Source organism: Schistocerca cancellata, chromosome 3 (assembly GCF_023864275.1).
Source record: "Schistocerca cancellata isolate TAMUIC-IGC-003103 chromosome 3, iqSchCanc2.1, whole genome shotgun sequence".
Lineage (NCBI taxonomy): Eukaryota > Metazoa > Arthropoda > Insecta > Orthoptera > Acrididae > Schistocerca > Schistocerca cancellata.
In genome coordinates, this window is record NC_064628.1 from 759,507,213 (window position 1) to 759,532,540 (window position 25,328).

Below are 25,328 nucleotides of genomic sequence, written 5' to 3' on the forward strand. Positions count from 1 at the left end.
AATTAATATGTCTTTGGGAGTGGTGAGGCTGCCTGTTAACTACTCCAAATTCATCCCAGGCTACCGTGTGCATATAAAATGTGTGAGTATGAAGTGTGTGAGAAAAGTAATGAGTGACAACACTGTGAGCGATCTGGCAACGCTGTGTTGTTCTACATGTGTAGACCGGTGTGTTCATCCTTTCCAGATGCTCAGTCCACGTTTCAGCTCCGTAAAGCGATCACGTGATTTTTGAGAGTTCCATCAATGAGTCTGTGTCTTTGTTTTGTGTTGCAAAAATGGAACAGCGTAATTTAGAGCTACGTTATGCACTAAAGTTTCGTGTTAAACTTTGAGAATTCTTGAGTATGCTCTTTGAAAAGTTGAAACAGGCCTATGGGGAACATTGCGAATCAATGGCATAAGCTTTTCGCTGGCACAAATCGTTTTTGGAAGTCCGAGAACGCATATGAAACTCGCTCTGGGAGACCTTCAACTTCAAAAACCGACGAAAACGTCGAAAGTGTGTGTGCTCGCGTGAGATCAAACCGACGTTTTACAATACGGATGATGGGTGACTTGTTTAACACTTTCGCCGTGCATCCAATTTTTATCGAAGATTTGAACATGCGAAGAAGTTTGTTCCAAAACGGTGCCGAAAAACGTCACAACTGAAAAGGAGGACAAGGGAAAAAACGTGTGCGTTGATCTTCTTGAGAGGATTGATAATGACCACGAATGGTTCACGCATGTGATCACAGGTCATGAATCCTGGATTTACAGTACGATATTGAGACAAAGTGGCAAAGTGAGAAGTGGCGCACTGAGACATTTCCCCGACGGAAAAAAGCTCAAATGAACAACTGAAAACAATGGAGATTTGCTTTTTTGATACTAGGGGTGTTGTGTATAGGGAATTTGTTCCTCCAGGACAGACTGTCAACCAAGTGGTTTGCATTCTGTCCTTGAAAGTCTCAGGAAAAGGAGGTCAATAGAGTGAGACTGGACATTCCAGACAAGTGGTTGCTGCATCATGACAACGCCTCATGTCACACGGCAATTTACGTCACGGAATTTTTTTCTTCAAAAGGCATACCCGTTGTTCCACAGTTCTCATGTCTATCTGGTCTGAGCCCTTGTGACTTTTTCATTTTTCTGAACTTGAAAAATGTCTTAAAAGTGCGTAATTTTGGGAGTCTGGAGAACTCTCAAAAGAATGTGGCCCACATGTTAAACGCTATTCCAGTTGAAGCTTTTCAGCGCTGCTACCAAGACTGAGAACTTCGACTCTGCTGGTGTATACCTGCCGAAGAGAACTACTTTGAAGAGGACAGTATTGTTGTTTGGAAAAAAAATAAAAACTGTAATAGATGCACTGAAGCGCCACAGAAACTGGAATAGGAATACGTATTCAAATACAGGGATATGTTAAGAGGCGGAATACAGTGCTGAGGTCGGCAACGCCTGTATAAGACAACAAGTGTCTGGCGCGGTTATTAGATCGGTTACTGCTGCTACAATGGCAGGTTATCAAGATTTAAGTGGGTTTGAACGTGGTGTTACAGTAGGCGCACGAGCGATGTGACACAGCACCTCCGAGGTAGAGATGAAATGGGGATTTTCTCGTACGACCATTTCACACATGTACATCAGGAATCCGATAAAACATCAAATCGACATTGCTGCGGCCGGAAAAAGATCATGCAAGAACGAGACCAACGACGCCTGAAGAGAATCGTTCAACGTGACAGAAGTGCAATCCTTCCGCAAATTGCTCCATATTTTATTGCTGGGCCATCAACAAGTGTCAGCGTGCGAATCATTCAACGAAACATCATCGATATGGGCTTTCAGAGCCGAATGCCCAGTTGTATACCCTTGATGACTGTACGATACAAACTTTACGCCTCGCCTGGGCCCTTCGACACCGATAATGGAGTGTTGATGAGTGAAAAAATGTTGCCTGGTCGCACGAGTCTCGTTTCAGATTGTATCGAGCTAATGAACGTGTACGGGTACGGAGAAAACCTCATGAATCAATGGACCCTGCTTGTCACCAAGGGACAGTTCAAGTCGGTGGAGGCTCTGTAATGGTGTGAGGCGTGTGCAGTTGGAGTGATATGGGATCCCTGATACGCCTAGATACGACTCTAACAGGTGACATGTGCCTGCATCCATTCATGACAATTGTACATTCCGACGGACTTGGGCAATTCCAGCAGGGCAGTGCGACACCCCACACGTTCAGAATTGCTACAGAGTGGCTCCATGTACACTCTTCTGAGTTTAAACACTTCCGCTGGCCACTAAACTCCCCAGACATGAGTATTATTGAGCATATCTGAGATGCCTTGCACCGTGCTGTTCAGAAGAGATCTTTACCACCTCGTACTCTTTATGGACAGCGCTGCAGGATTCAAGGTGTCAGTTCCTTCCAGCACTACTTCAGACATTTGTCGAGTCCATTCCACGTCGTGTTGCGGCACTTCTGTGTGTTCGCGGGGGCCCTACACGATATTAAGCAGGTGTACCAGTTTTTCTGGCTCTTCAGTTTCAAAAATCAGTCTCATTACTTTCCTCACACACCTCGTACATGTTTAAAAGTGGATACAAAGGACATTCGGAGAGATAGTTTATTGGTATTCGAATTTGTCCACAAAATTCCCGCACTGTGTTGTCGTGTCTGTTGGCAGAAGCGAACAAAACTGACGTCAGTACAGGCGCACGTAATTTACGGTCGCGGTCCCGTGCTATCGTGAAGCAGAAGCAACAGCGCCTCGGGCGAGGGCGGCGCGGCGTAGCTGCCAGGCTGCGTTTTACATGCAGGCGAGACCCTCCGGCCTTAAAAGTGTTTACACCGTCGCAGGCATATTAGATGGCGGAGCCTCCCGGCAGGTTTTACTGCGCGGCTGTCTTAATGCGCGCGCCGCCTCCTCCGCGCACTAAAGTTGTCCGCGTAAGGCGCTGCCATCAAATTAAGCCGCCCCGCGGGGCCCACTACTGCAGTAACGAAGGCTGGCCCGCGCCGGCCAATCAGCGCTAATGCACGCCAGGTCCGGCCGGCCGCCGTCTTGTCTCCTGTCTCGCGTCGCCCCAGTTGCGACAATTACTGCCAGAGTTGCGCTCGTGCTCTTAGCGGACTTGAGCGGGCCAAACTTCTACCTTCCGAAGGTGCGCGGTAACTGGCCGCGTGAAACCTGCAGGGCTGCGCGGAAGGGACCTGTAACTGCGTGCGCGGGCAAGCAGAAAATTTGGCGGCCTACCAGAGTGAAAAACTGTCATTTTCTAAATCTACATGGATACTCTGCAAATCACATTTAAGTGCCTGGCAGAGGGTTCGTCGAACCACCTTCACAATAATTCTCTATTATTCAAATCTCGTACAGCGCGCGGAATAAACGAACACCTATATCTTACCTTGCGAGCTCTGGATTCCCTTATATTATGATGATTATATAGATCGGTGTCAACAATATTTTCGCATTCGGAGGAGAAAGTAGGTGACTGAAATTTCGTGAGAGGATTCCCCCGCAACGAAAAACGCCTTTGTTTTAATGATCTCCACCTGAGATCCTGTGACATGTCAGTGACACTCTCGCCCCTACTTCGCGATAATACAAAACATGCTACTCTTCTTTGAACTTTCTCGATGTACTCTGTCACCCCTTCTGATAAGGATCACACACCGCGCAGCAGTATTCTAAAAGAGGACGGACAAAAGTAGTGTAGGCAGTCTCTTTGGTATATCTCTTACAGTTTCTAAGTGTCTTGTCAATAAGCCTTCCCCACAACATTTGCTTTGAGTTCCTCATAATTTAAATTTTTTTGTAATTCCTAGGTATTTGGTTGAATTTACGGCATTACGATTTGATTGATTTATCGTGTAATAGAAATTCAACGGATTCCTTTTAGCACTCATATGGATGAGCTCACACTTTTCGTTGCCAATTTTTGCACCATACAGATATCTTTTCTAAATCGTTTTGCAATGTGTTTTGATCTTCTGATGAATTTACTTGTCGAGAAAAGACAGCATCATCTGCAGACAACCTAAGACGTCTGTTCAGATTGTATCCTAAATCATTTATAACATAAGGAACAGCAGAGGGCTTACAACACTACCTTGGGTAACGCCAGAAATCACTTCTGTTTTACTTGATGACTTTCCTTCAATTACTTCAGTTACCGCGAACTGTGACCTCTCTGACAGGAAATCACGAATCCAGTCGCAAAATTGAGATGATATTCCCTAAGCGCGCAATTTCACTACAAGCTACTTGTGAGGTACAGTGTCAAAAGCTGTCTGGAAATCTACAAATACGGAATCAATTTGAAATCTCTTGTCAATAGGACTCAACACTTTGTGCGAGTAAAGAGCTAGTTGTGTTTCACAAGAACGATGTTTTCTAAAGCTGTGTTGACTGCGTGTCAATAGACTGTTGTCTTCGAGGTAATTCATGATCTTCGAACACAATATATGTTCCAAAACCCTGCTGCATATCGACGTTAACGACATGGGCCTGTAATTTAGTAGATTACTCCTACTACCTTTCTTACAGTGAGAGTCAGCTGCCCCTACTGTTGTGTTTTATGCAACCTGCGACGCATTCAAATACTACACGCGAGTTTTTCATATTCTTTCGCTTGCTATGCCCGAACCTTTCATTGAGTCGTCAGTTTCTGACTGGTTTCATGTGGCCCATCACGAATTCCTCTCTCGTGCCAACCTCTTCATCTCAGAGTAGCACTTGCAACATATGTCCTGAATCATTTGCTGAATGTATTCCAGTCTCTGTCTTCCTCTAAAGTTTTTGCCCTCTACAGCTCTCTCTAGTATCGTGGAAGCTATTCGGTGACGTATTAACAGATATCCCACCATCTCGTCCTTTCTTCTTGTCAGTGTTTTTAATATATTTGTTTCTTCGCTGATTATGCAGAGAACCTCCTAATTTCTTATCCTATCAGTCCACACTACATCACAAAAGTTTCGATTATCTTCTGTTCCGGTTTTCCCACAATCCATGTTTCGCTTGCATACAATGCAATGTTCCAAACGTACATTCCCAGAAATTTCTTCCTCAAATTAAGTTCTATAGTTCTATGTTTGATACTAATAAACTTCTCTTGGCAATAAATGCCCTTTTTGCCAGTGCTAATCTGCTTTTTGTGTCGTCCTTGGTACGACCACCGAGGATTATTTTGCTTCCTAATTAGCAGAATTCCTTAACTTCATGTACTTCGTGATCACCAACCCTGATGTTAAGCTTCTCACTGTTCTCATTTTTACTATTTCTCATTAGTTTCGTCTTTCTTCGATTTACACTCAATCTATATCATGTACTCATTAGACTGTTCATCACATTCATCAGAATCTGTAATTCTTCTTTTTTTCACTGAGGACAGCAATGTTGAACAGTACTGGCGAAGAACTACATCCCTGCCTTACACCATTTTTAATGCGAGCTCTTCGTTCTTTGTCTTTCAGTCACATTGTTTCCTGTTGTTTCTTGTACATATTTATATTACCCGTCTTTCCTTATAGCTTACCCCGCTTTTTCTCAGAATTTCGAAAATCTTGTACCATTTGACACTGTCGAACGCTTCGTCCAGGTCTACAAATCCTATGAACGAGTCTTGATTTCTCTTTAGCCTTTCTTTCCATTCTCAACCGCAACGTGAGAACTGCTTCTGTGGTGCCTCTACCTTTCCTAATCCAAACTGATCGTCATCTAACAGTTCTTCAATTTTCTTGTTCATTATTGTATACTATTCTTCTCAGCAACTTGAATGCATGAGCTATTAGGCTGATTGTGTGATAATTCTCACACTTGTCAGCACTTGCTGTCTTTGGAATTGTGTGGACGATGCTTTTCTGAAAGTCAGATGTTATGTCGCCGGATTCATACATTCTACACACCAACGTGAATAGTCATTTTGTTTCCATTTCCCCGAATGATTTTAGAAATTCTGATGGAATGTTATCGATCCCATCTTTGATCTGAAGTCCTCCAAAGCTCTTTTAAATTCTAATTCTAATACTGGATCCCCTATCTCTTCGAAATCGACTCCTGTTTCTTCTTCTATCACATCAAACAAATCTTCCCCCTGATAGAGGCCTTCAATGTATTCTATCCACCTATCCGCTCTCTCCTCTGGATTTAACAGTGCAGTTCCTATTGCATTCTTAATGTTATCACCCTTGCTTTTAATGTCACCGAAGGTTGTTTTGACTTTCCTGTATGCTGAGTTTGTCCTTCCGATAATCATTTCTTTTTCGATACCTTCATATTTTTGCTGCAGCCATTTCATCTTAGCTTCCCTGCACTTCTTATTTATTTCATTCCTAAGTGACTTTTATTTTTGTGTTCCTGAATCTCCCTAAACATTTTTGTACTTCCTTCTTTCATCGATCAACTTAAGTATTTCTTCAGTTACCCATGGTTTCTTCGCAGTTATCTTCTTTGTACCTATGTTTTTCTTTCCAACTTCTGTGACTGCTCTCTTTAGAGCTCTCTTCAGATGTATTGCCTACTGAGCTATTCATTATCGCAGTACCTAACCTTAGAGAACTTCAAGCATATCTCTTCATTCCTTAGTACATCCATATCCCACCTTCTTGCACATTCGTTCTTCCTGATTAATCTCTTAAACTTCAACCTACTCGTCTTCATTACTAAATTGTGATCTGGATTTATATCTGCTCCTGGGTACACCCTTCAATCCAGTGTCTGATTTCGGAATCTCTCCCTGACCATGATGTTATCTAACTGAATTTTTTCTGTATCTCCCGACCTTTTCCAAGTATACCTCCTCCTCTTGGCATTTTCGAACAGAGTATTCGCTATTACTAGCTGAAATTTATTGCAGAACTCAATAAGTCTTTATCCTCTCTCATTCCTACTACGAAGATAATATTCTCCTGTAACAATCTCTTCTTCTCCTTCCCCTACAAACGCATTCCAATCTCCGATGACTATCAGATGTTCATCTCCATTTACTTATTGTATTACCTGTTCAATATCCTCATATACTTTCTCTGTCTCTTCATATTCTGCTTCTGACGTCGGCATGTATACTAGAAATTGTCGTTGCTGGTTTGCTGTCTATTATGACGAGAATAACCCTCTCACAGAACTGGTCACGGGAACTTACTCTCTGAACTACTTCCTATTCGTAATGAATCCTTATCCTGTTTAACCATTTTCTGCTGCTGTTGAAATTGTCCTATACTCATCTATTATTCTTACAGGAAAAATAAACAGGACTGTTTTGTAGGAAATGAAATGTAGTTAAACTTCGTACTCGGATACGTTTTCGCTAGAGGCCGTGGTTTTCGAATTATCCAATAAAAACGCGTAAAAGTGATCTTCAAACACGTTTCTCGTGAATAACTCGAAAACCATGTTCTCCAGTGAAAACGTATCCCAGTACACAATTTAACCACATTAAATTACCTACAAAAAGATGCAGTTCATTTTTTCTGTAGAACTAATAGTTAGCACGTAGTTAGCGAGGGTATATCAAAATTTCGCGTGTGGTTTTTGAATGCTTTGCGGGTTGCATAAAATTGATCGGAAGGGGCAACTGAATCACCCTGTAGACTGAAACTTCCTGGCAGATTAAAACTGTGTGTCAGACCGAAACTCGAACTCGGGGCCTTTGCATTTCGCGGGCAAGTGCTCTAAAATCTGAGCTGCCCAAGCACGACTTACGTCCCGTCCTCATAGCTTTACTTCTGCCAGTACCTCGTCTCCTACGTTCCAAACTTTACAGACGATCTCCTGCGAGGAGAGCTTCTGTAAAGTTTAATTCTGTAAAGTTTAATTTTATATTTTTGGCCAACAATTCACTAACAAGCAAGCAGCGTGAACAGCTACAATACAGTGGTGCAAAAAGTATGAATTGTTTCTCCAAATCCAGTCTTTTTTTTCGTATTGCTTCACGCAAAGGGCGTTCAACTTGTAGGTAGCTCTGCGTATTGCACTTTCAACCCTATAATAAGAACTCGTGGTGCACTAAGCCGTTAGAATCGAAGAGCGTTTCACATTTCGCCGCAGCTGCCGAGCTCTTTTGAACATTTCACATTCACCCTGTCGAGCTTATTCGATCCTGGCGATCCAAAATGCTTGCGCTCTGACGATCGAGACTTAGTATCGACTGACTATCCGTAAACCCATGTTCCATTACGTTCATGATACGTTTCAGTAATTCTGCATCGTTGTTAGCTAAGCAACTTTCATTCTCCGATGGTTTCTTTTTCGAACTTCAATAATTTCGAATCTAACTTTTTCATATCCTCCATGCCCAAAACTTCCGACAAAATTTCACGGCATGAACCAATAGATATAGATCATCATCCAGAACTTCTTTGATTTTGATACAGTGACTGTTAATAATCATTTCTTTCATTTTTTCCACAGTTTCATTAGCAGATTATGTGCTGGAAAGCTTAGGGCACTCGTGATCTCCATGAACAGCCTTGTTCGAAACACTTACGCCACTTCAAAACCTTTGTTTTACTCATACAGATTCGCCAAATGCAGTATTTAACGTTCAAAAACTTTTCGTCGCTTTATTCCGTTCTTATACCAACATTTAATATGAACTGAACCATTTTTATGCAAAATAAATAATTGCTGATGTTGCCAAAGCATTTGTGACCCCTTTGGCACCTGACGACAGACTGATTATGCCATATGGCTAATACCATACAGATAGACTATTAGTTGCACTCTTTAACTTGACCCTCTTTGGTCAGTGAAAGTCGGCTGACGTCGTGCCGTTCCAGAATGTTCGATACTAGCTGCCATTGCTCGTAGTAGAAGTAGCCTTTGTAAATATAGTGTTGATTCATGTGACGTGTTCTGTATAGTGACTATTAAAATTATGTACAGAAGTAAGCGAAGTATGTATCCAGGATTTTATCAAAGGTTTAAAGAGGACTTTAAATAGGCTCATGTTTTTTTGTTTATTCTGAAAACATATTTATTTATTTCTTAATTTTCTGCAGACGATTTGCTTTTGGAAGAACTTCATACAGATAGTATTTCGTCCATAAAATTAAGCAAGAAAAGCTTTTCTTAAGAAAGTGTGACATGTATTCGTATATATAACAAATACCCCAATGCAAAGGTAAATATTTCTTTATTTGGTAATATAATTTCACTCTATTGCCAGACAAATTTGATTTCTAATATAAAGTATTGCCTCTTTGCTAACAAAACACAGCTATCTTCTAATACAAGACTCACTATAACAGACAAGAATCTTGACCTTGTGTGAATAACTTGTAAAGTTAAATGGGTCCAAAACTCTATTGACAATAGCTATCTTTCTCCTACTACAATGTTGTATTTAAATTTAAAGCTTACATAAAACCAAGTCAGAATTCCTTCAGCACATCAAAGCTTCTCAAGTTCCTCAATTCAACATCAAATTTCAGTAAAGTATCTTTCATTTAATCAAAATTCTTCAGTTTCTTTAAGTGATCAAGAACAAGATTATTGATTCAAAGTGAGATTGAAACTATAGCAATCAATTTTATTTAAATCTGAATACACAGTTATTGTGAGCTACAGTTTTAGGATCTTAAACATTGCTTTACAAGTTGATTTCAACTAGACTTCTGATATAAGCGACCTCATAAAGAGTTTGTATTTATTCGTAATATCCTAGTTATACACTCTTTAATGCTAATAAACTCCTCTACAATACAACATATATTGTCATTTATATGTTCTTCATTCAGAAATCCACTGTGGTTGTGATGGTTGGACTCACTGTTCCAAGGTATTATGAATAAGACATTTCACAGTGGAACATTGTTCTTCTGATAAAACTTGAAGTCATGATATATCACTGTTTATGCACAGATGCATAGTACATATTGTTGATCACTAGCCACCATTCGATGTAAATATCACTGAACTAAGCATATTGGGAATCTTCCTCAAACCAACATTAAAATTAAATACTGTCAGGCCAAGAAATATAGAAATATTCCCAAACTCAAGATAAGTACTGTTACAAAAGTAATGAAAACAATTTTTATATCATTGTTTCTAAAAATTAGAAAATTACTGTTTGATGGCAATTATAGAACATTTGAAAAAGAATAAAAACTACTAAACAAAAGGACATGAGTAAAAATAATCGTTATGTGAATGATTTATATAACAATTATCTTCACATGAAGGCAGCAGGCAAATTGTAAAATGAGTTAACCTGTTTAATTAAAATATTTTAATGTAGCACAACAAAATGAAAATATTATTCCCTTATGCTATCCATGTCACATAAAATCAGAGTATTCATTGAAGATTAGATAGATATATCATCTAAACAGGTATTCGTTTTACATGAAAGATAGACTTCTTATATAATTAATTATTTAAATATATATTTGATGTAATTCAAATTTGGGACTACTTTTCTTAATTAACATTAAATTTATTTATGTGCATGTATGAGTATAATCAACACAAAACTTCATTTGATAACTATAGTAAAATCTTTGTTTTGTTCCTCCTCTTGCAATGACATTTAAATATTCTGTTGTAAAAGGAAGAAGACTATGTACTGATGTTGACGCTAGTTTTGTAAGTCTTTCATTGCCCATTGTATTCTGTAATTAAATCTTCACTTGTGTCATTGTGGTCAGTTTTCTACAATGAAACGAGTGAAGACTTGACATTAATGCTAGTCTGGTCAGTCTTTCATTGCCTATTGTGTTCGCCTTTCCACCGTAGCGGCAAAGGTCGTCCAGAGAAACAACGGAGCGGTATGAACTATGAACATATGAAATAAGTATTAGGAGGTGGGGCAAGGGTGAAGTAGTTAGCAATTTATCACATATGTTCGAAAGCTGCATTACGAGACTCTAGTTGAGTGTGCCCTATTCTAGCATATTGCTTCTGTGTATTGAGTCCTTATCAGATGGACCTGACGGCATAAGTCGAGAGGATCGAGAGATCGGAAGGCTTGGATCGAACAGGTCGGTATGTCTCATCGAAAGTGTGGTACGGATACTCAGAAATCGTTCAATGAAAGGCATATGTTCCAGAGAAAAATGGTGGGATATTTGGAGAACCAATATTCGAAGTGCAGTGTGCAACAATTCTGCTGCCTGCATCGTATTATGTGGCAAAAATAGGAATAGTAAGAAAAAGAAGTTAGAGCGCATGCGGAGACATACAGGGACTTTGCTTTCCTTCGCTCCGTACGAGAGTTAATTATGATGTTGTTATGCTTATTGCATAGATAAGAACAAATCCATCTTTTGTAATAAATGTTTATTTTGTTTGTAACCAAACGTGTTTCACCTGTTCGTACTAGGCATCATCGGGCCTCCATTATATAAGGAAACAATATGAAATTCAACAGACGGTGTAAACAACACCATTTCATTTCACATTACACTTAGGTACGTGTACACTTATGTATGTATATGGCGAACACAGTATGTCACGTGTCCGTGTGTTTGCATGGAATAAACTATTTCAAGAAGGTCGGGTGTCGTTGAAAGACAGCAGTTGGCCAGGGCAGGCCCGTCGTGTCATTAACCCTTCTGTCATTGCTGTGGTGGGTGCTGCCGTCAGAAATGACCGACGGCGAAAGACATTCGGCTCATGTTCGGCATCAGTCACGGTACCGCTCATGCCATGATGGAAGAGCATCTGAAGTTCCAGAAAATCTGTGCACAATGGGTCCTCCACAGCCTGACGGAGGAACAGAAGTTAAACAGAATGTCGGCATCACTTCAGCGACTGGGACGGTATCACGCTGAAGAATACCGTTTGCTGTCTCGTATTGTTACTGGAGATGAAACATGGCGTCATCATTTTGAGCCAGAGAGTAAGCGTCATATTCAACCATGGAGACACATGGATTCACCCTCACAGGAAAAATCCAAAGCCGTGCACGCCACCCCTGGGAAAGTCATGATCTTTTTCTCTGACTGCAAGGGCCTGCTGCACATTGACATGAGTGCCTTCATTAAGTGCTTTCAGTCTCCTTCAAAACTTCTTGTTGGTCATTCATTCCACCGCAACACAGTCATAGCGCTGTGTGCAAGATTTGATTTGTAAAAGGATGCTTTGACACAAATCTTGCATGTTTAGTTGTGATGCGGTTGCTGCGTCTCCAGGTGTTTCTTGGTAGCTGCATGCCTGAAGGTGGTACAGTTGGGTTAATCTGACCCGCTAGGCCTCGTGATTAGATTAGATTAGATTAGATTAGATTAGTTTTTCGTTCCAGTTCTATCAGTGAACTGATATAGTTTTTTACTGGTTACAGAAGATCGCTTGAGACAAATGTGGAGAGGGTTTGTCGGAAGAGCAGAAGACGGCAGTGCCATACCCCGATTTCCCAAAAACTTCGCTCGGTGAAAAAGGAGTCAAAATAAGCGAACACGTGGCTCAGCTTATACGTAAATACTTGACCTTTTGTGAGAAAACGACCGTCAACATTTTCGAAATACTTAAATGCTTTTTAACACGCTATAAGCTAACCCAATTGGTGGCATAGTAGTTAGGGTCGCAGTCTCTCACTTTTTGCGTCCCGTGTTCGAAACTCCATCACTGTTTTCATTTATGTTATTTTTTCATTTATCTACCCATATCCGTAGAAGGTTACTACACGAATGTTTCTTATCAGGTTAAGGGATACAAGGGAGTTATATTAAATGTAAAATTACAACTGGGTCTCACAATAATCGTCATGCGTTTATCACATAATAAAGTGTTTTTGTATTTTCAGGCGTTACCATTTTTTTAACTCCTCATATTCTTAAATTTCATTCTTAATTCTTATATTTTATTCTTATTTTTATTCTTATTCTTCAGGGAGATTTAGTGCAATCGCCTGGGTGATATTGATCGTAGAAACATTCGAAACAGAAATTCCGAACACTATGAGCATCGCGAGAAGGCAACTTTGTCACAGAGACATTTATTCCTATTAATCTCACTCTGAAAAGAAACGTCGCTAACATTGCTGAAGATTTCACGCTTTGGCAATAATTTCGCGGCAAACTACGCGTAACGGATAGCTTTTCCAAAAACTGGCGCTTGCAGCATCAAAATTCACTCCAGGAATTTCACCGAAAACAATTTGAAATAATTTTTCCATTCATTTATCGTATTTGTTTAACTCATCTAGCAGACATACAATTAGTAGACGAAAACGGCAACGTTATTTCAGTATACACTGGGAAGCATTTGTGTAGTAATCTTCTACGGACGTGGGTAGATTAATGAAAAACAAAAATAAAACTAATAATCGGATATTCAACATGGGGCGCAAAAGTATGAAGCCGCGACGCTAGCCACTTTGGTCGACGCGTTTACTTTCTAAAAGGCACAGTACCTCGAAAAGTTTGATCGTAAATGGTTCAATGGGTCTGAGCACTATGGGACTTAACTTCTAAGGTCATCAGTCCCCTAGAACTTAGAACTAATTAAACCTAACTAACCTAAGGACATCACACACATCCATGCCCGAGGCAGGATTAGAACCGGCGACCGTAGCGGTCTCGTGGTTCCAGGTAGTAGCGCCTAGAACCGCTCGACCGCCCCGGTCAGCCTTTGATCGTAGTTTTCTCAGAAACGGTCGAGTATCTACGAATAAGCAGAGACACACCTTCGGTTATTTTGACCCGTCTTCCACTGACTGAAGTTTCTGAGAAATCGCGAAATGGCACTTGCCGTGTTCTCTTCGTGAATAGGTCACAATGATTTTCCAGCCCCTTGCCTCTCCAAGAGACCACGTCCCTCCTCCTTGTGTTTGTTTTATTATTGTGTGCAACGTGTCCGCAGGCTGGTGGAGGCGGACGAGTGGCCGTACCTGGAGCTGCGGCCACACGTGATCAGCGCGCTGAACCTGCTGGACCGCTGCGACCGTCCGCTGACGCTGCTGCGGCAGCTGCGAGAGACACTCAGGCCCGGGGGGCGCGCCCTGGTCGCGCTCGTGCTGCCCTACCACCACTACGTCGAGACAGGTGTGCCAACAACATAACAGTTACCGCGGTTAACGCACTAATAATTACACATACCGTACTTTATTTATAACTGGCACAGTACTGTTTGCGACCCCTCATCTCCAGTGCTTATAGTCAAACGTGTTCTGAGTGGTGATAAGAAAAATGTAGATCCAGTGCTGAATGTCGATTTTTCAGACATTCTTTTTGTACCTATCGAGTGGAATTTTAACGTGCTGGAATTTAGTCTTATGTGGAAATATATGTGATAAAAGTATCTGGACATCCCAAAGACCGAGCAGGGTGGCACAGTGGCTAGCTCACTGGACTCGCATTCAGGAGCACGATGGTTCAATCCCGCGTCCGGCCATCCTGATTTAGGTTTTCCGTGATTTCCCTAAATCGGTCCTGGCAAATGCGTGGATGGTTCCTTTGAAAGGGCACGGCCTACTTCCTTCCCCATCCTTCCCTAACCCGACAAGACCGATGACCTCGATGTCTGGTCTCCTCCCTCCCAAACAACCCAACACCCCAAGAAACATAAGTTTTTCATACTAGGTGCATTGTGCTGCCGCCTGCTGCCAGGTACTCCATATCAGCGACCTCAATAGTCACTAGACATCGTGAGAGAGCAGAATGGGTGCTCCGCAGAACTCATGGATTTCCCACGTGGTCAGGTGTCACTTGCGCCATACGACTGTGCGCGAGATTTCCACACCCCTAAACATCCCTAGGTCCACTGTTTCCGTTGTGATAGTGAAGTGTAAATGTCAAGGGACACGTACAGCACGAAAGCGTACAGGCCGACCTCGTCTGTTGACTGACAGAGACCGCTGGCAGTTGAAGAGTGTCATAGTGTGTAATAGGCAGACATCTAGCCAGACCATCACACAGGAATTCCAAACTGCATCAGGATCCACTGCAACTTCTATGACGGTTAGGCGGGAGGCGAGAAAACTTGGATTTCATAGTTGAGCGGCTGCTCGTAAGCCACACATAACGCAGGTAAATGCCAAACGATGCCTCGCTAGGTGTAAGAAGCGGAAACATTGGACGATTGAACAGTGGAAAAAGTTGTGTGGAGTGACGAATCGTGGTACACAATTGGCGATCCGATGGCACGGTGTGAGTATGGGGAATGCCCGTTGAACGTCATCTGCCAGTGTGTGCAGTGCCAAAAGTAAAATTTGGAGGTGGTGGTGTTACCGTGTGGTCGTCTTTTTCATTGAGGGGGCTTGCACCCCTTGTTGTTTTGCGTGGCACTATCACAGCACAGGTCTACATTGATGTTTTAAGAACATTCTTGCTTCCCATTGTTGAAGAGCAATTTGGGGGTGGCGATTGTATCTTTCAATGCGATCAAGCACCTGTTCATAATGCACGGCCTGTGGCAGAGTGGTTACATGACAGTAACATCCCCGTAATGGACGGGCCTGAACAGAGTCCTGACCTGATTCCTACAGAACACCTTTGGGTGAATCCTGTAGAACACCAATAGGATGTTTTGGAACGCCGACTTTATGCCAGACCTCACGACTGGTATCAATACCTCTCCTCAGTGCAGCACTCCGTGAAGAATGGGCTGCCATTATTGAAGAAACCTTCCAGCACCTGATTGAACATATGCCTGCGAGAGTGGAAGTTATCATCAAGGCTAAGATTGGGCCAACACCATGTTGAATTCCAGCATTTCCGATGGAGGGTGCCAAGAACTCGTAAGTCTTTTCAGCCAGGTGTCCGAATACTTTTGATCACACAGTGTACTTCTTACAGAGATACTGTAACTCTTCAGACTGTAAAATTCAGTTCTCTAATCATCTATTTGCGTATACTATTTAAAAAACCACACAGAAGTACGTTTTTGTGTGATAAATACACTCCTGGAAATTGAAATAAGAACACCGTGAATTCATTGTCCCAGGAAGGGGAAACTTTATTGACACATTCCTGGGGTCAGATACATCACATGATCACACTGACAGAACCACAGGCACATAGACACAGGCAACAGAGCATGCACAATGTCGGCACTAGTACAGTGTATATCCACCTTTCGCAGCAATGCAGGCTGCTATTCTCCCATGGAGACGATCGTAGAGATGCTGGATGTAGTCCTGTGGAACGGCTTGCCATGCCATTTCCACCTGGCGCCTCAGTTGGACCAGCGTTCGTGCTGGACGTGCAGACCGCGTGAGACGACGCTTCATCCAGTCCCAAACATGCTCAATGGGGGACAGATTCGGAGATCTTGCTGGCCAGGGTAGTTGACTTACACCTTCTAGAGCACGTTGGGTGGCACGGGATACATGCAGACGTGCATTGTCCTGTTGGAACAGCAAGTCCCCTTGCCAGTCTAGGAATGGTAGAACGATGGGTTCGATGACGGTTTGGATGTACCGTGCACTATTCAGTGTCCCCTCGACGATCACCAGTGGTGTACGGCCAGTGTAGGAGATCGCTCCCCACACCATGATGCCGGGTGTTGGCCCTGTGTGCCTCGGTCGTATGCAGTCCTGATTGTGGCGCTCACCTGCACGGCGCCAAACACGCATACGACCATCATTGGCACCAAGGCAGAAGCGACTCTCATCGCTGAAGACGACACGTCTCCATTCGTCCCTCCATTCACGCCTGTCGCGACACCACTGGAGGCGGCCTGCACGATGTTGGGGCGTGAGCGGAAGACGGCCTAACGGTGTGCGGGACCATAGCCCAGCTTCATGGAGATGGTTGCGAATGGTCCTCGCCGATACCCCAGGAGCAACAGTGTCCCTAATTTGCTGGAAAGTGGTGGTGCGGTCCCCTACGGCACTGCGTAGGATCCTACGGTCTTGGCGTGCATCCGTGCGTCGCTGCGGTCCGGTCCCAGGTCGACGGGCATGTGCACCTTCCGCCGACCACTGGTGACAACATCGATGTACTGTGGAGACCTCACGCCCTACGTGTTGAGCAATTCGGCGGTACGTCCATCCGGCCTCCCGCATGCCCACTATACGCCCTCGCTCAAAGTCCGTCAACTGCACATATGGTTCACGTCCACGCTGTCGCGGCATGCTACCAGTGTTAAAGACTGCGATGGAGCTCCGTATGCCACGGCAAACTGGCTGACACTGACGGCGGCGGTGCACAAATGCTGCGCAGCTAGCGCCGTTCGACGGCCAACACCGCGGTTCCTGGTGTGTCCGCTGTGCCGTGCGTGTGATCATTGCTTGTACAGCCCTCTCGCAGTGTCCGGAGCAAGTTTGGTGGGTCTGACACACCGGTGTCAATGTGTTCTTTTTTCCATTTCCAGGAGTGTAGTAAAATGCTGCATGCTTCATTAAACAAGGAGCATAGAACAACACTTAAATAATTGCAAAAATAAATGTTACATAATAGTATAAATTAAAAATTTCAAATGATTTGTGCCTTAAATATTTGTTTAAACATCATGATTGCACAGAGCCCCCCCCCCCCCCCCCCCTTGTAGTATACTGTACAGAAAGGTAAACCTGAGATTTAAGGGTTAAAAAAGATTGAATCATTAGCATGAGGAGCATGGGAGCATCATACTGACAGGTTGCACAGATATCTAACAATGCAGTGACTGCACACTGAGTAGTGGCAAGAAGGACGAGACAATTTTATGGCAAGAACAGTAGACACATATGCCGACAGAAAGACGACACCACAAGGAGATCATAGAATTGTTCGACTGGCTCTGATGGTTATACAGATGGTGACTGCTGACATCTGGGCAGAGGTTATGGGCAGAGTATCACCACACCTATATGTGTAATTGCTGATTTTGGTGATGAAAGCAGCAGAAAATTTACTGACAGTGCATAATTTCATTCTTTGATGAAACATTGATTTCTGGAGCAATTCCACTTGTAGACAAAGTATTAATAACATATTTTGTATGGTATGTGTTGTGGCTGGTGTTCATACCGAGCAGCTTCCCGACGGCAGTTTCCACCAAGATGCAGTGATTTGGAGCCCTTGCACTGACTGCCCTGACTGCGCGTTGTGTTTTACCAAATATAATAATTTTATACACCTGAAGATGGGGTCTTTAACATCCCAAAACTAGTCACAGTGAATAATCATTAGTGCAACTGAAGCAGATCTCTTCAAAGTAATTAATTGTGCTGTATAGATAATGGCTTTCTTGACATTCAAAATATTACATATACTAACAACAGATTCACAGCAATTTTATTCCATCATTAAGTTTTCTGTGAACAGTCAGCAATTATTTGAAGGTAATACTAGTGTTAAGAAATATAACTAAAACTAAACTATACCTGAACAGGTCTCGGAAGGCCCAATGCTATTGGCCAACTGCCATGTCCTCCTCAGCCGATAGGTGTCACTGGATGACAATATGGAGGGGTATGTGTTTGCCACACCACTCTCCCAGCTGCTGTCAGTTTTCACGATTGGAGCTGCTACTTATCAGCAAGTAGCTCCTCACAAGGACTGTGTGCACCCTGCTTGCCAACAGTACTCAGCAGATCCGGACGGTGACCCATCCAAGTGCTAGCCAAGGCCGACAGCACTAAACTTCCTTGATCTTATAGGAGCTGCTATTACCGCTTTGGCAAGGCTGTTAACTGGTATATCATTTGGAATAACAATAGCCTCCAATATCCACTTGCCTATAAAGGAGCAAAGTGTGCAGTCATAAAAGTATTTGATTACCTCCCTCAGAACTAAGGTGCTGGCAGATAATAAGAGTTTTAGAAACAAATTGAAATCATTTCTACTTGACCACACCTACTCCAGTGATGCATTTCAGAGTAGATACAATGTATGTGGTTGGGTTACTTTTATTGCATTATGTTGTAGATTCAGGCTGAAACAAAAAAATCCTTGTTGTAAATAGCCAGTGTCTAGCCATGTTTTCACAAAGAAAATGTAACTTGCTTGTGAATCTATTGGCATGTTCCACATCATAGCAATTTGTTGTGAAAAAGATACGCAGAACATGTAAGAAACTAAACTAAACTAGAGGCAGTATATATTCAAACTACCTTAAAGGAGAAGTGAATAGCAGGCATAGAATCATGTCAGTTGTATGTTTCAGGCCTCAGTGCAACACACTAGAATTACTACACTGGTGGAATTGTAAAGTGATACTCCATGAAGCACCAATTTGGTATTTATCGAACTTCGAGGAGAAGATGTTCATCAAACTATTGGTATTACATTACTATACTTGCATTCTATTCATAATTGATGCCTATCAACAATGTCAGTCTGAGGTGTGACTGCCATTGGCATAAGTACACTCTTTTGTTCATTGTAGTGTGGAGCAAACAGCTTCCAAATATGATCTTGAGGAATTTCTTGCCAATCTGGAAACATATGATGTGTCACTTCATGACGACTGCTGGATGGAGGTTGGTATGAAAGTATGTCTCTTACCATCACATTCCAGACATGTTCTGTGGGTGATAAAGCAGGGGACCAGAAAAGCCAGTCAAGGATCTGTGATATGAAATACAGTGTGGGGTCATCCATTGTCATGTTGAATATACCATTTGGTATCATGAAACATACAGGAACAGGTTTTACCATTCTTGCCACACTCTGTGATCATTCAGCCTCCCTTCAATAATTACAATATCAGTCCTATTGTCATATTAATGGCTCTCCATACCATGATTCTAGGAGTTATTGTGGTATGGATCTCAAGAGCCGCTGCGCTATCTGTGCCCTTTCGGCAGGTTGTCTACAGACATGTTTGCCTTGAGTTGGTTGGCACAAACAGAAATGGGACTCATCTCTGAACACCACAAGACAGCACTCAGCATTCCAGTTACCTTTGGCTGTTCACAATGCAAGTCACTGTTGCTTGCAGTATGGTGTCAGTGGTAAATCGCTTGTTGAAACTCAAAATGAAAACCCAGATACCAGTAATCTGTTCCCAACAATTTGTGGTGGTATCCCGCTCATAATCTCTGCCCAGGTTTCAGCAGCCGTCATCTGTACATCCATCAGGGCCAGTCAGACATTTCAGTATGATACTCCCATGCCCCCCTTGTGCTAATGATTCAGTGTTTTTTCATCCTTAAATCATGAGGTGGCTTTTCTGTAATATATACTACAAGCAGAGAGGAGGGGAGGGGAGGGAGGGGTTTCTCTGGGACTATTATGTTTAAACCAAGATTTAAGGCACAAACCAATTGAAATTTTTAATGTATGTTATTATACAGCATCTATTTTTACAATTAATTAAGTATTGTTTAAATGCTTCTTGTTTATTTCATTGCACTAAAAAACGCCAAAAGAATTTGACTATTTATCACACAAAAAAAATACATTTCTGTGGTTTTTAAATAGCACACACACATAGACTTTTAGAGAACTGAATTTTACATTCTAAAAAATTATTCTATCTTTGCAGCGAGTAAATTTCCACATAAAACTAAATTCCAAGGTTTCAGTTCCACTTGACAAGTATAAAAAGAAAGTCTGCAAAACAGACATTCAGTGCTTGGGTCTACATTTTTCTTATCACCTCTCAGAACCCATTTGACTATAACTAACATTTTAAGTATTTTATTAGACAAACAGGCAGATCCCCATCACAATAGTCCTGAAGTTCTTCATCTGAAGATGCTGTTGTTCCATAGCAGAACTGTGATCACTGCCTATTGTAAAATCATCATCTTTTTCATCTATTTCTTTATCTATATCACTTGAGACCTCCCTCTGTCCACCAACCAATAATTTCATTAAATTTGGAAAAGTTAAAACTGACAAGTTCCTGTGAACACATTTTGTACTAGATGGTACTGTACTGGAAAAAAACAGGCATGTATTTCACAGGTCTAGGAGACCCTAACACCTGTCAATGACATGTGTCAGTAACAAACAAAGAAAGTAATAATGCAACTGTCAACAAAACACTATAATGTTGGCAATTTAAGGAGGGTAGTTGGAGTATAGAAGCATTCCACCTCAGCTGACCTTGGAGTGCAAGTTTGGAAATTTTTGCACAGTCTGAGAGACCACACCTTGTGAGTTGAGGATTAACGTCTGAAAAATGGTGATAAGCTGCATGGTGTGTGTCCTGTGTATATGCTGTGCTGTGATCTCCACCATAATAAGGATAAAAATATGGATGAAATTTTAATCAGATATGACACAGGCATGGAAGTGCTGTAGTATCATTTCAACAGCATTTGGTCAAGGTGTTCATGATGTCATCCTGTCTATTATGTCAGCGTATTTACTATGAAATTTAAGGCTGTGTATAATGTCCTAATGCAACTTCCTGGCAGATTAAAACTGTGTGCCGGACCGAGACTCGAACTCAGGACCTTTGACTTTCGCGGGCAAGTGCTCTACCATCTGAGCTACCGTAGCACGACTCACGCCTGGTCCTTACAGCTTTACTTCTGCCAGTATCTCGCCTCCTACCTTCCAAACTTTACAGAAGCTCCACCCCGGGAATGGGTATTTGTGTTGTCCTCATCCCTTCATCATCATTCAGGAGAAGTGACATGACTGTACTATGCAAAGTTTGGGACTTTGTATGAGCTGGTAAATATGCAGTTGGGTGCCCCACAAACCATACCAAATATCATCCTTCCAGCATTACATTAATTATTCTTGGATGCGATAGATGATGTCCCAGTAACCTGCCCCTTCCTCTTATGAGGGTACGCCATAGTTTACTTCTGTCATGTACTCACCTATTCATTTTAGTACTTCATTTCAGACCTTCAGGCATTCTTTGATAGCAATAGATTCCAATTGCTTCCAGTTGTTTCATTCCCTTATTTCCAATTGTACATATTTGACTTCCATATCAGGTGAAAACTTTCAGGAAGGTCATCCTTAGTTCCATATCAGCATCTGATAACAAAAGAGCTCTTTTATTGAAAAAAGTTTTCTTCACCTATACTAATTCACTTATGATATATTCCTTGTTTCAACCATCCTGTATAATCTTGCTTCCTGTATTGGAGAATTCTTTACTTTCTTCCACTTCTGTGTCACTCCTGATAAGTCATTACTGTCCGTTCTGCTATTATTCATAATTTCCCTCTATGCTTTTTTATTAGTTAGCCACATCCTGTGCCAACTATCATGTCAATTCCTTTAAATAGGTCTCCAAGTCTTCCTTACATGCTGCCAAATAGGCTACATCATCTGCGAACCCTAGCATTGGAATCTGTTCCCCTGATTATCATTTCTTCTACCTTGTTTATTTATTTCACACTTCATAATGCTCCAAAGTAGTTATGCTCTGTTCTTGGAATTATGATTGCCTCCTTTCCAATCTCCAGAGAAGTTCTCTGGCATACCTTGCAGGACTAGCACTCCTGGAAGAAATGAAAGTTGTGAGGGTAGGTCAGGAATCATGTATGGATAGATCAGTTGGTAGAACAGTCACCTGTGGATGGCAAAGGTCCCAGGTTTGATTCCTGGCCGGGCACACAGTTTTAATCTGCCAGGAAGTTTCAAATAAGTGTACACTCTGCGCAGAGTGAAAATTCATTGTGGAGTATCTGTCCCTCTGTAGCTAATCTTCAATGATAGAGTGCTGAATTGGTGCCTTTTGACCATCAAGTGCACATAAACCATTTATTATGGTGTTCACAATTGTTTTATGAAAGACAGTTGGAGTTAGAAATTAATTACCAGCCACTTTTCTACTATGTCGTTCTATTCTTGCTGGTAAAGTTACTGTGTGGGAGTAACCAAAGTTGGACATCAGAATCTCTGGATGCCCCCAATCAATACTATCTGATATGAAATCAATATTGAATAAGCTACAAGGAGAATATGGAAACACAGTCCTTTCAGGCAGCCAAATTCTCAAGCAGTCATATCAGTATAAGTTACCCACACTCTGTGCCAAGTATATTGTAAATTCCTTTAAATAGAAACCATTATACTATATGAAGATGTGTCCACACCTGACATTAACTTCGTTACCAGTATTGAGTTGCTGGAGATGCATGTGTTACCTTGTAACAGAGTATAAATAAAATTATGAATTTCATCTATCATTTCATTTTTATGCATTTAATTTGATTTTGATATGTCCCTTGTGTCAGTGTAAGCTGTGATCGTCTGCAAACTCTGTTCCCTCAGTGGCGGTATAACCATATACCACAACAGAGAACTGAATGGCTGGTAAAGTATAATAGACCATTTTTAGATACAAAATTTGTTTAAATCTCTACTGCTTAAATTCCTTGCATTTATTCAAAACAAAAAATACATTTTTGTGCAGACAACAGTTCTGATAAAAGTGCCATGTTCTAAAAGTATTCCACATTTAGGCACTATGTCAAAAGCATTAGTTTTTCTATATTATCTGAAATTCCACTTTTCTGCATTGAAATAAAAATGGTTAAAATAAAGAAAGAAGTATAATTTCTAGTTGTAATTAAATCATTCATGGAAATCTTCAGTACACAGCAGAAATAAGGTAGCAAAAAGTGAGTGTTCATTTTGTGCAAAACATAAAAGCATTCAAAAGAAAATTTTGTTTTTGTGTATGATTTATTGAGATTTCACCTGTCTTTCACTGTTATTTCATTAGATAAAACTCCATATATTAGTTCTACACTTTGTGTGATCCTGTAATGCTTTTTTGTAAAGCTGTATTCTGTAAATTTGTAGCCCTGTAAGATGAAAAGCTTCTTTTTGTAATTGTTTATTATTTTTAGTTTTGATGATCTCAGAATAATCATTATTTTTGATAGTTTACATTGTTTCCCTGGCATAAAAATATTAACATTAAGAACTGGTTCTGTTTTTTGGAAGGTGGACAAGCAGATCATCGTCCAACTGAATGGTTACCCATCAAAGGAGAAACATTTGAGGAGCAGGCAGCATCAGCCATTGTTGACTTATTTGAACCAGCAGGCTTTCATGTTGAACGATGGTGCAGACTACCATATTTGTGTGAAGGAGATCTCAATCAGGCATTTTACTGGTTAGATGATGCACTTTTTGTTCTTAGTGTATCCGACAGCTGATCAGAAAGTAACTTATGTGCAAAGGTGTTATTTATATTGTGTCTTCTTTAAGTGCATTGGAAACCTGCTCAGCAATAATAAAAACTTAAAACATTCCAATCAATGGTATATACAGTGCCTTTAGCAGTAAATACCGCAGCCATGAATAAATTCAACTGTGTTCATAAAACTCAATGTCCTGAAGGTATTACATCACTTCTGTTGTTCCCTTAGGTGTAATTTTACATATCTGATAGTTAAAATCAACTAAAAGAATCAGTATATTATTGATACATCACATACAAGATGAGAGGCATGTTTTACAGATGCTCTTTTGTTATTTACATACATGTATGAAATAACTTGCTGTAAATAAATATGAAATACATTCAGTTTCTGTGGTGTTATTAGTATGTCATATTTGATTCCCACAGCCTATTTTCAAATTTCTATAAATTAAGAGTATCAGTGAAATAACCAGAGGGAAACTCAGAATACTCATCACAAGTAATGGAATGAAGAAATGAAATAAGACACACTTCAGAAGATGCAATGAAAAGCTGGTAAACACATAAAAAAGAAACTTAATGGTGTAATTTAGCTTTCAAGTGTCATAGGAATTGGCAAATGGCTGTCTGCTGATTTCACTGACAATATGAAAACTTATTTCCTCAAAATTAAAAAAAAAAAAAAAATAACACACACACACACACACACATATACCACTAAGATGTGTGTGTGTGTAACAAAAATCATACTTGAAAGATTATCCTCATTGTTGTAAGGGTGATCGGAACAGTCGTGGGGTTGAAGTGACGGAAAACTCGGCAGGACCCATGGAGTGGCCTGCGAACAACAACACAACAGGAGAGGATGGACACGACCAACAAAGGGCAGAACGAACAACAACAAGATCGAAAAAACAGAGTAACAAGAAAACGTAACAACCACGTCCACCTGTACACAGAACAAGAAAGTAAATAAGCTGTCTAAGGCAAGACGATGTGTCCAGAGATGTACGCACAGTTAGACTGGCTGGCTGAGCGAGAGGCAAGCGCTTAAGTACTCTATCGGTGACGCCGCTATTGGCCGCTGTGGCACCCTCACACTAAATCGGGGCCAGGAGGCGCACGCCGTCACAGCTTGCGGCGCGATGGTGCAAAGACCTCTAGGGGTCTTCGACGTCCATGACGTCTGGTGGGGATTCAAATTCCATGGCACGTGGTACCAGACTCATGTATGGGCAAGCTGTTATTTTAATCTTCCTTATAGTAGTTACTGAACTAATAGAGCTGGATATTTTATCACCTGTTGGGAGTACCAGTTATTTAATGGCAGTGAAGATGTTTTTATATGAAATATACAGTAGGGTACATTCCCTATAATACATTAATGGGCCTTAATACTAT

The 25,328-nt window shown here is 41.4% G+C and overlaps 1 protein-coding gene across 1 annotated transcript in view; it reads left to right on the forward strand.

Moving 5' to 3' along the window:
- Window positions 1–24,312, forward strand: part of LOC126176554 (protein-L-histidine N-pros-methyltransferase-like) — a 118,228-nt gene extending 93,916 nt beyond the window's left edge. The window contains exons 3-4 of the mRNA XM_049923713.1: window positions 13,794–13,975; window positions 23,726–24,312. Coding sequence (XP_049779670.1) covers window positions 13,794–13,975; window positions 23,726–23,940 — 397 coding nt within the window. The 3' untranslated portion in view covers window positions 23,941–24,312. The remainder of the gene's footprint in view (window positions 1–13,793; window positions 13,976–23,725) is intronic.
- The last annotated feature ends 1,016 nt before the right edge of the window (window positions 24,313–25,328 follow it).